The 12,459-nt window shown below is 37.2% G+C and overlaps 1 protein-coding gene across 1 annotated transcript in view; it reads left to right on the forward strand.

The window, feature by feature from the left end:
- Positions 1-211: 211 nt before the first annotated feature.
- LOC130218595 (ankyrin repeat and fibronectin type-III domain-containing protein 1) overlaps positions 212-12,459 on the forward strand; it is a 173,625-nt gene continuing 161,377 nt past the window's right edge. Inside the window, exons 1-2 of the mRNA XM_056450830.1 lie at positions 212-400; positions 12,059-12,123. Coding sequence (XP_056306805.1) covers positions 12,119-12,123 — 5 coding nt within the window. The 5' untranslated portion in view covers positions 212-400; positions 12,059-12,118. The remainder of the gene's footprint in view (positions 401-12,058; positions 12,124-12,459) is intronic.

A 12,459-nucleotide genomic window follows, 5' to 3' on the forward strand; every position in this document is an offset into this window, starting at 1 on the left:
AATGCCATATATGAATGTTTATGATCATCATATGTAACATATTATACATTATAGAGTAAAAATGTAAACCAAAACACGTCATCGGTGAAGCTCGGGTTGATGAGCGGCCGAGCGCCACCTGGAGGAAGAGAGGTTTACGTCACAGAGGAAACGGTTATTATTAGAAACATTTGATGCCCAAAATGTAGTCTCTCGGTGGGCAGTTCGGTGTGTTGAGATACAGGCAACAAGTGAGTAGACGGTGAGATTTAATGAAGACTAGTGCTTTATGCTTTAATCGATGGAATCAGAAGAAACCCGGATAGAAATCAGAAGTGAAACACGGCGTTAGTGAAAAACTTTCACACTTTGACGGAGGCGTTTGGAGTTTGTGGAGCTCACCGACTTCTTTGTGTTGCAGGTACGCGTGTGTTTATCAGACACTCATTTCTCTCACTGTATTTGTGTTTGTAAGCGCTGTGTTGTGTTTTACCCAAGCGAAGTTAGTTTTGTAAATATACTCACTGTTGGTTTTGCGCTGCTTTTATTTTGCGCGCTCATGTTCAGCGGTTGTCATGGCGATCAGATGTCGCTTCGAGTTTACGAACTACACTAGCGCAAACTTACAGACTGATTCAAAGTCAGTTTATCACCGACGAAACCATTTTAGTGATGATTTTTAACTGCTTTTGATTATTGGGAAGTTTTTTTTGTATATTTAAGAGTTTTTGGGTGTATAAACAAATCATACGTATAAAAAACAAGGATACAACGCTTTGTAAGCATACAAATATTTCTCTATATTCCTCTTCTGAGATGTAAACAGCTACAGAACAAAACACAAGTTATGGGTAGGCTAAGACAGAATCTGCAGACATGTTTTTGCTATTTCTGCGGGAAATTTTGTAAAAAAATCTGCGGATTTATGTGGAATGATATTGATAGTATCATAACTAAAACCTTAATATATGAAATAAAAAATAATAATAATTTTAACGTTTATTTAATGTTTACAATGCAAATCCGATTAGATCTGCTTATTCGGTAAACAAAGTAAGTGTCTCGTATAGTATATCTACTAAAAGACAGAAAACATTACTTTACAAACTGAATTGTAAGTAAGCATGGGCCGGTATAAGTTTCTGAGGGTATGAAAACCTTGGATAAAAATATCACGGTATCATGTTATTGTATTTACTACTCTAAAATAAGTTAATTTTAAATGTCTGGGTAAAAAACAAAATTTTTCCTCCATTGAACACAGTATATTTTAAGTTAGGAAGCATTTATAATATTTTGGAACAGTAAACATGTCAGGCTAAATAAACTAATCATTGATCTCTGTTATCTTCATTAGTTTCTAAAACACAAACCTTACATATATCTTAGGAACGGTATAACCAAAAATTTCCAAACAGTATACCTTGAAAAACGGTTATGATCCCATACATAATTGTTAATTGTGAACATTTTAAAATGATTATTAATATATCACAATAATATTAGTGAAATTAATTTAAAAACTGAATAAATATAAATTTACACACATTTACACAAGTAAATATATAGACTCAGTGATGGGCTAAAAATCTGTGGATGTTTGCGCACGCAGATTGCCTGTGGACCTAGTTATGGGTTTAAATAAAATGTGAATAGTTGTTTTATAAAAAAATAATTCTATTAAAGTCTGATTAAATTGATTTCAAATAAAAATATTGTCATCAGACATATTTATCAGGCTTCATTCATTCATTCATTCATTCATTCATTTTCTTTTCGGCTTAGTCCCTTTATTAATCAGGGCTCGCCACAGTGGAATGAACCGGCAAGTTATCCAGCACATGTTTTACTCATCGGATGCCCTTGCAGCTGCAACCCATCACTGGGAAACACACATACACTCTTGCACACACTCACATACACTATGGCCATTTTAGCTTCTTCAATTCCCCTATAGCGCATGTCTTTAGACTGTGAGGGACATTGGAGCACCCGGAGGAAACCCACGTGAACACGAGGAGAACATGCAAACTCCACACAGAAATGCCAACTGACCTAGCCGGAGCTTGAATAAGCGACCTTCTTGCAGTGAGGCGATTGTGGTACCCACTGCGCCACCGTGCTGCCATTTATCAGCCTTATTCCATTGAATTCTTCTGAAATTAAAGCATTGGTGTTGTATTGTCTGCTATGAATATATTCAATTCTAAAAACATGGCACCTTTTAATTGTTAAGCAAAAATGGCCTACATGACAACACGCATACACACATTTATATGTATTTATGTGTGTAAAGTAGATTTACTTTTATACCTATTCGTTTAAAAGTCTCTAAAATATCACACTAAAATATTTTTGATGTATGGGAAATTGAATTAATATTGGTCATCAATATTATTATTATCATTCATTCATTTTCCTTCGGCTTAGTCCCTTATTTATCAGGGTTCGCCACAGCGGAATGAACTTCCAAATATTCTAGCATATGTTCCCTTCCAGCTGCAACCCAGTACTGGGAAACACCCATTCACCCATTCACACACGCTCAAACACTACGGCCAATTTAGTTTCTTCAATTCCCCTATAGCGCATGTGTTTGTGCTATGGGGGGAACTGGAGCACCCAGCAAGCTCCACACAGAAATGGCCCAGCCGGGACTCGAACCAGCGACCTTCTTGCTGTGAGGCGACAGTGCTAACCACTGAGCCACCGTACATTTATTTAGCTCAGAAATTTATTTAGAGCAAACAGTAAAGCAAACACTGTTTTCATGTCGATGTCTGTTTTGAATAACTGTATTTGGACATTAAAATAAGCATCACATCATTGACCCGCATGCAAAAACGACACTTCATAAAAGTCAATAATCATAAATGGTTAAATGATTGTGCGTGTGTGGGTTTAGTCAGTGTTATCGCAGGTTGAGATATGGTGTAAGGAAATCAGATTGTAAATAATGTAAATGAAGTTATTCAAATGTGTCTTATCAATTCATTGAAATAAGATGTATATAAAACCAGTTCTGCAGCATCTGTTACGTGCACATCACAGTGCATGGGAAAATCTGCAAACACAGTTGCAGTTTAAAGAGTTGATTTCACTAAATGTTTTTAAAAGAGTGGAAATGATTTAGAAGTCGAAACACAAACGTAGTACAAACGTAGATGTTTTAAATAATTTGTCAGTGTGATTCATGTTAACTTTTAATTGTTTTATGTTTGTTGTTTGTTAGACCCATGTGACGTGTACTGCCTAATCTTGGCCAGTAAAAGAGATTTTTAATATCAATGTGTCTTTCCTGGTAAAATAAAGGTTACAATAATAATAATTATATTAATAATAATAATGATAATAATAATAATAATAATAATAATAATAATAATAATAATAATAATAATAATAATAATAATAATAATAATAATAATAATAATAAAAATAATAATCAGTTTTATGTTGGCCTATCACAATAATCAATATATGGATTTGGTGATGCAATGCATATCGCCCATACATAAAAAAACTAAATATAAATATTTTCAAAGTGTGAAATATTCCTCAGAGATTTTGCTCCATATTGACATGATAGCATCACGCAGTTGCTGCAGATTTGTCGGCTGCACATCCATGATGTGAATCTCCCGTTCCACCACATCCCAAAGGTGCTCTATTGGGTTGAGATATGGTGACTGTGGAGGCCATTTGAGTACAGTGAACTCATTGTCATGTTCAAGAGAGCAGTCTGAGATGATTCACGCTTCATGACATGGTGGGTTATCATGCTGGAAGTAGCCATCAGAAGATGGAGACACTGTGGTCATAAAGGGATGGACATAGTCAGCAACAATACTCAGGTAGGCTGTGGTGTTGACACGATGCTCAATTGGTACTAATAGGCCAAAAGTGTGCCAAGAAAATCTCCCCCACACCATTACTTCACCACCACCAGCCTGAACCGCTGATACAAGGCAGGATGGATCCATGCATTCATAATGTTGATGCCAAATTCTGACCCGACCATCCGAATGTGGCAGCAGAAATGGAGACTCATCAGACCAGGCAACGTTTCTCCAATCTTCTATTGTCCAGTTTTGGTGAGCCTGTGTGAATTGTAGCCTCAGTTTCCTGTCCTTGGCTGACAGGAGTGGCACCCGGTGTGGTCTCCTGCTGCTGTAGCCCATCCGCCTCAAGGTTGGACGTGTTGTGTGTTCAGAGATGCTCTTCTGCAGATCTCGGTTATAACGAGTGCTTATTTGAGTTACTGTTGCCTTTCTATCAGCTGGAACCAGTCTGGCCATTCTCCTCTGACCTCTGGCATCAACAAGGCATTTGCGCCCACAGAACTGCCACTCACTGGATTTTACCTCTTTTTCGGACCATTTTTTTGTTTGTAGTTTTTCTGGCTAATTAGAATAGCGATTGATTTCAGGTGTGACGTAGTGAAAATCACAACCCTATTAGTTTAGCTCACTTTTCCTTGTTTCAGAAAGAGTGTGAGGAAGTCAGATGGTGAGGTGTGTCCTGTATACAGCAGGGTCAGGAAAAGGATGCTTACACACACACACACACACACACACACACACACACACTATTAAAAGCCTGCAGTGCCTAAAGGAAAGGGCTGCTGCTATTGTTGTCTGTGAGTTTACCAGATGGAGCACAGAGTGTGTTTGTGTGAGTGGGAGACGCTGGATTGAGACGCATTAGTCCAGTTGCACAGGAAACGAGCTGATATGAAGTGTGTCATTTCCTCCATTGGTTCTGCTGGGCTCATGAATCATTACGTGGACTCTTTTATTTCTCGGTGACATTCAGAGAAGTGAGTCAGCGGAGCGCAGAGGGAGGCTGTGATGAGCTGTCAGGTGTGTGACTCACGGGTGTTACGTTATCCAGTAAATATCAGCAGAAGGTTAATGCAGGTGATCGTTCCAGAGGGAGTTTGAGAAGCGTATGATGATGATGATGAAGTTTTGGTCATGCCGCGAGCATTCCGCGTGTATCGAGATGTGACTATGTTTGAACTTGTAGGAGACGCTAGATTACGAGTACTGTCTGCTTTCCTTAGGGCACATATTATACACAGAAGGGTGACAACATCCAGGATGTAGAATTTCCTATGATAGAAGCATGCATAATAATGCAAATCCGTTTCCTGTCCTGAAGGTTAACGCATTTAAAGAGATAGCTCATGCACAATGGAAAGTTATACTCATCCACAATAAGTGGTTTGTTGAACACAATTTAAGATATTTTGACAAATTTTAAAAAGCTGTAACTATTGAGGAGGTGGCACGGTGCCTCAGTGGTTAGCACTGTCACCTCACAGCATGAAGGTCGCTGGTTTCAGTCCCACCTGGGTCAGTTGGCATTTCTGTGTGGAGTTTGCATGTTCTCTCCATGTTGGCGCGAGTTTCCTCCAGGTGCTCCAGTTTCTATACTGTATGAGTGTGTGTGTGTGTGTGTGTGTGAGTAGTGCTGCACAATATATCGTTTCAGCATTGATATATCGCAATGTGCAAATCTGCAATAGTCACGTCTGCAGAATCTGCAATGTAAGTTTAAGTTCTGTTAAAGCTAGCCCCACACGGAATCTGCATCTTTTAGTAGATATATTATATGAGAGACTTGCTTTTTAACTAAATAAGTGGATCTAATTGGATTTGCCTTGTAAACAGTAAATAAAAGTTAAAAATGTATTATTTTCTATTTCTTATATTAAGTTTTAGTTACAATACTCCTAAAATCATTCCACATAAATCTGCAGATTTTTCACAGATTTTTTTCTCTGTAGAAATAGCAAAAAATGTCTGCAGATTCTGTCTGTCTGTAACACGGGGAGGGACAGAGACAATTGAAGTTTAGGATCCACATGCAGGTTAAAGCTACGGTCACACTGGGCTTTGTGTGTGCGAAATTCTGTCGTGCGGCGCTGCGAAAAGGGGCGGGATTAAACAAGATGATTAGATATTTAAAAAAGCGAGCGATTGCTCCATGTTTTAAATTTCTGTCCAGAGAGGTCGTGTTTTGATCCTCGATTGGTCTCACGCAGTCAAGTGATGCGATTTCGCAGGTCAGAGTTCACCAAGCTTGAACTTTGCACCGCAGCAACATGCGAAACTTGCCGCATGACCCCGCGTTTCCGGTCTGATGCATTCGCTTGCGTATGAATGGAAGTCTATGGGAGGAAAAGCCCAGTGTGACCGCAGCTTTCTTTGGCAGTCAGGCAAGCAAAGGTCAACACAGGTGCAACCAGATGTATAAAGGCAAATCCAGAATTGTAGTAGGGATGGCTGACGTGAAACTGACGTTTCATCACAGTGTCGAGATCCCGAAGCGCAAGTGTTTCGAAACACTGTACCGAAGCATGATCCGAAACACCCAGGTCACGTGACTAAAGTGTTTCGAAACACCTGGTCACGTGACTTAAGTGTTTGGAAACACCTGGTCACGTGACTAAAGCGATTCAAAGCATCGATCAGTTCAGAAGCGGTTCGAGACTTGGAGAATCTGTATTTGACTGACAGGGTCAAATTTAAGCTTTTTACACGTGTGGCCTAGTGCAGTGGTTCTCAAACTTTTAAACCCGCGACCCCCATTGTAAGATCGTCAAGAACTCGCGACCCCCCACTACCAAAGCATATACAAACAATAAAAATAGCTTTTTTTTAAGCTGTTCACAATATTTTAACTTTATTTACTATAGATTACAGGGCTCGAAATTAACATTTCTGCTTGGTAACACTGGTGCTTCTAACTTTAAAAATGTAGACGCACCAGCCAAAATTTAGTGGCTCCCACCAATTATCGCACTGTTACTACAAGTTTTATAAACAGATTTATTGCATTTGAAAATCAACACTAACAAGCAAAAAAAAAAATATGCATGCGTGAGGAAAATATGTCTCAATGAAATCCCGTTATCACAAGAAAAGACATTTTTATAACATTATTGAGTGACCAAAAGATACACGGACGGATATCCCAAAAGATATCCCACAGACTTTACAGTGAATGCTAGTTATTTTCATAGCAGACTTGAAGCCAATGGAGGTCTTTTATCCACTCTTCAATAAGTATAGCTGGTGGATTAACATTCAGCACATGATCAGTAATCAGATGTGCCAATATTTGTAGCTTTAGGTGTTCCTAAGACAAAATCTGTCAGTGTTGTTTTCATTCTCTCGTCTAAAGCGCTTTACATTTTCGCGGTTGTAGCTCCTGTCATCTGAAGACAGGAGGCGTTGACTTAGTGATTGACAGCTGATTTTAACCAATCATTCGTGTTCAGTTCTTAGAGCAGTGGGCCAATAAGAAGAGCGCGAAGGCGGGGCAAGCGTTGAAGGCTTTGTTTACTGCGGCAAGTTGACATGACAACAGTTTTAAACTGTTCCTGAACGCTGCGTTCCAAGTACAAAGATGCATTCTGCCTGAATGTGTCCTAAATACTTTATGAATCAGTAATATCTTTTTAAAAATCTGAAAATATTAGCTTTCACTTGTAATACTGAAAAATATTTATTATAATCACTGAAAATTACACAATTTTTAAATAACTCTCGCGACCCCTTGAAATTATTCTGCGACCCCCGCAGGGGTCGCGACCCCCAGTTTGGGAACCACTGGCCTAGTGGACTGTGCGTGTGCATGTTATTACAGACTTCATAAGACTTTTGGGTTCGAATCCCGACTTGTACAAATACTCCAAATTCGTGATTTTATATATTTTGATCATGTTACTGTTTATGATGTAGTCTCGATAGGATACAGATACGCCATCAATTTAACATCATTTTTGTAACTGTAAAACAATAATTAATATTTTACAGTACTGTGATGGTTGGGTTTAGAGTTGTGGTAGACGTTAATAAAATACAATAAATGGGAAATTTAATGACTAATATAAATAATTCTTGTTAACTTCTGTCCACAACTGTATCTGATCTAGCAACAGCCCTGTTTTATGACCAAAACAAGCTATATTTATTCAAAAGTGTTTATTCGGATGTCAGACCAACGTTGAAACAGAACGATACACAAACAAAGCATCTCAAACTGATATTAAAGCTTTTCTAAGTAGCTGTATCAGCCTGGATTCGAACCACCAATCCCCGCATGGAATTCACGAACCCTAACCACTCCACTATTTCACTTGAGGGTTGGATCTTACAAAGTGGGGTTTAATACCTCAATTTGCTCAACTGTTCTTTGCTGAAGCTGTTCCAGTGCAATACATAAAAAATGACCACTAGGTGTCACTGTAGAGTGGTGTTTCGAAACGTTTCGAAGCTTCAACACATTTGCTTCAACTGTTTCAGTGTTTCACGAAGCCTCGCTTTGCCCACCACTAAATCGTAGAGAAATGTAACAGGCGAAATGTCAAAGGCAGGCGAGCGGCAATAAGATAAACTAGGCTAAGGTCAAAACTCGGGAAAACTAGACTAGGAGAAACGCGTTGTAATGTCACGTTACAGAAAACAAGACTCGGCAATGTGAATGAGTGTGTGTGCTGCTTAAATGGTGTTTGTAGTCTTTGACGATCCTCAGGTGGTGCGAGTGTAATCAGTAGAGACTTGAAGCAGTTGTGAGTGTGAGTGTGGCATGACTGAATATGTAGTCCATTAATGGCGGAACTGTAGTCCATATGTGTTTGTGTGTGAGATCCAGCGATCTGGGAGTCATGATCGCTGGTGATCGTGACACTGGCCCTAGTTATAGTTTATTCATCCATTAGGAAATTTGAGTGGGATTATAGTTGAGCAGGAACCACATTGTGAAGTTTAACCTTAAAAGGGTGAACGTTTTTCATTTGCTTGTTCGCTTTGTTTTTAAGCCCTATGACCGTGAGATTTCAAGTGTATTTAAACCAGTTGTTTATAAGAAATTATACAATTTTAACAAACATTAATTGTTTATTTTTTCTACAACAAAGATTATGAAGTGTATTTATTATTTATATGTGATTATTTAATTTCTGAAGCTGAATACTGTTTAAATTGTTCCAGAAAAACGTAAAATGCTATACGTTTAATTTATGCAGATTATTTGTCCTAAGAAATGATCCCAATCAATGTAAAATTATGAGATCTTTTCAAACTGAGCTATGCAAATCATCTGGTTATATATTATTCATATCTCAATATATATCGCAGAAAAACAAAACATTGTAGTGTCAGTTTTTTCAACGTTGTGCAATCCTAAATGTGAGTGTGTATATGGGTGTTTCCCAGTGAGTTGTGGCTGGAAGGGCATTCGCTGCGTAAAACATATACTGGAGTAGGCATAGGCCGGAATAAGATTCTGGTATGAGGATAACCGTGGATAAAAATATCAGGGTTTGATGGTATTGTGATTACAGCTCTAAAATATATTCTTTTTAAATGTCTGGGTTAAAAACAAAAACTTTTTTCCCCTTTGAACACAATATAATTTATTTGGAAAAAAAACATTTAAAATATTTTGTCAGGCTAAATAATTAAAATAAATAATTCTGCAGTCTTCATAAGTTTCAAAAACACAAAATTCTTTACAAATTAAAACAGCATTTTTGGATGTCTTTTCTGCTGGAGATACTGTTGTCCTAAACAACAAATAAAAAGTCTTACTTATACCATAGGAATAGTATAGCAGCGGTTTAAAAACCTTGACTTTTCCAAAGCAAAAAGGTATACTCTGAAAACGGTTATTGCCCCATGCCTATGCTGGAATAGTTGGCGGTTCATTCCGCTGTGGCGACCTCTGATAAATCAGAGACTAAGCCGAAGGAAAAGGAATGGATGTAACCATTGACGTGCGCAGTAGGAAAAACATATACTATAGATGTCAATGGCTGATTTAAAAAAATAATCTATTTTTTGTTTTCATTAGCAGAAAGAAACTCAAACAGGTTTGTGATCTGTAAATGATGTAGTTTCATTTTCTGTGAACTGTCCCTTTAAATGTATCTTATTCATAGCGGATTCTCCATGTTAATGCTGGTACTCATAAATGAAGCTTCAATGTGTACTTTGGTTTTAAAATGAAGGTTTGTTTCAGTACAGCTGAAACATAAAGTGAATTTTTTTTCTTTTTAAAATGGCTTCTTTTTATTGTTTAGTACTGATGTATTATAAACATTTATTCATTTTCCTTTGGCTTAAATGCTTATTTATCAGGGGTCGCCACAGCGAAATGAACCGCCAACTATTCCAGCATATACGTTTTACACAGCGAATGCCTTTCCAGCCACAACCCAGTACTGGGAAACACCCATACACATTCATTCAAACACACGCATACACCACAGCCAATTTTGTTTACCCAATTCACCTATAGACCATTTCTATGAGGTCATGTCATTGGCCCATCAACATTTCCTGCTTGTTATCAAACTATTTCATAACTGTAACAAGAGGCAATTCAATCACGTCATGTTAAAACGGCTATCATAACATTATTTTTTAATATGTGGCTCTTTTTGGATTCTCGGAAGCTATAGAAATTAAAAATACAAAGCAGGAAATATGTTGGGACCATTGTTTTTGTTTACATGCCTCAAAATGGTCTCGCATGTGTTTGGACTGTGGGGGAAACCGGAGCACCCGGAGGTAACCCACGCCAACACTAGGAGAGCATGCAAACTCTACACAGAAATGCCAACTGACCCGCGGGGACTCTTCTTGCTGTAAGACGACAGTGCTAACCACTGAGCCACCATGACACCCCTATAAAGATATATAATGATGAAATATGCTATTCCACATCAGAGATCCTCAAAATTTGAAGAATGACGCTTTCTTAATGAAAAAAAAGTAAATGCATAGATTAAAAATATACATCTTGTAGGGGCACACCTTTCGTGCAAATCCTTATGTACCACCTTTTGCAGCTTCTATTCCAACAACCAGTATTTGAAAAAACGCGAGTAAGACCGAATCTTCTTTTAAAAAAGGTTTACTGAAGAAATGCAACAAAAATACAAAGTAACAATAGAATCACCATAGCTCGGCATAGCTCGGTCAAAAAACTGTGTTGCTTCCAACATCCATAACTGCAATCTGCCTTAAACGTATGAACTAATGACCTCAAGACGTATTACTGTCGGAAGCCAAAATACCAAAGTAAAGGTTTTTAAATTGTATCAATTATTAAATTATGCATTTTAGATAATAAAATCACAATGAATTCTTAATATATTTAAATATCAATTTTCGTCATGCTTTAACCTTTTTAACTAAATTATTATCACAAATGAATTATGCATAACTGGCTCTTACACATCTTATCGATTCATTAATTCAATTCTGTAGTATCTATTCAGTCATCTAAAGAGCTGAAATGAATATTTCGGGTTTGAATATGTGTGCCGGGCCATGTTTATACTTTAAGAAACAGTTGAGGTCAGAATTATTCGCCCTCCTGTGAATTTATTTGCTACTTCAAATATTTCCCAAATGATGTTAAACAGTGCAAGGAATTTTTTCACAGTATTTCCTATAATATTTTTTCTTCTGGAGAAAGTCTTTTTTGAAAGTCTTAATTTGTTTTTAATTTATTTTAAACCATTTTAAGGTCAATATTATTATCCCCCTTAAGCAATGTTTGTTTTGGATAGTCTACAGAACAAACCACTGTTATACAATGACTTGTCTAATTACCCGAACTTACCTAATTAACCTAGTTAAGCCTTTAAATGTCACTTTAATATGAATACTAGTATCTTGAAGAATATCTAGTCAAATATTATGTACTGTCATCATGGCAAAAATAAACAAAATCAGTTATTAGAAATGAGTTAAATGTGTTAAAAAATCTTTTCCCCATGAAGCAGAAATTGGGAAAAAATATAAAGGGGGCTAATAATTCTGACTTCAACTGTATATATATATATATATATATATATATATATATATGAAAACATTAGCTTAGCTCACGTTTTCTTATTTTGCTGTCATAAAAAAGGCTCTGGTTGTCTGGAAGAAAATCAGAAATTGCTTCCAAACAACATTTAAAGGTGAAGAGGAACATCTCTGGTGATGTTTTCTTTCTCTTTTACAACATGAACAAAAATGTATGCTCAGCGTATCTCTTTCTCTGTTTCTCTCAGGATGGGTATGGCGTGATATTGGCGGGCTCTTATGCTGATGTATTCAGTACGGACACATTGATGGAGTAAGTCTGCAGGTTTTGCATTTCATTATCATGCACATCAATATTCATCAGGTTTAAAAGCCCTAAAGACAGCTCTTGATCTACTGGGCTTTTACAAGAGCATCCATACGCCTATAAATCAGCCATGTTGAGATTATCAGTATTGGCTGATTAAAACAAAACTCTTCCATCTGTGTTTCAAAATCTAATCTTTTCTTCTAGTCATTTTAAGGCCTTTTTTAATGTAAAAATGTAAGTATTCTTCATTTAAATAGTTGCATTTTCTTTTCTTGTTCTTGTAATTGATATTGATAGACCAAAAAGCCGGTACTGCCCAATAACATATTGCAATAGATG

Source organism: Danio aesculapii, chromosome 24 (genome assembly GCF_903798145.1).
Source record: "Danio aesculapii chromosome 24, fDanAes4.1, whole genome shotgun sequence".
NCBI lineage: Eukaryota > Metazoa > Chordata > Actinopteri > Cypriniformes > Danionidae > Danio > Danio aesculapii.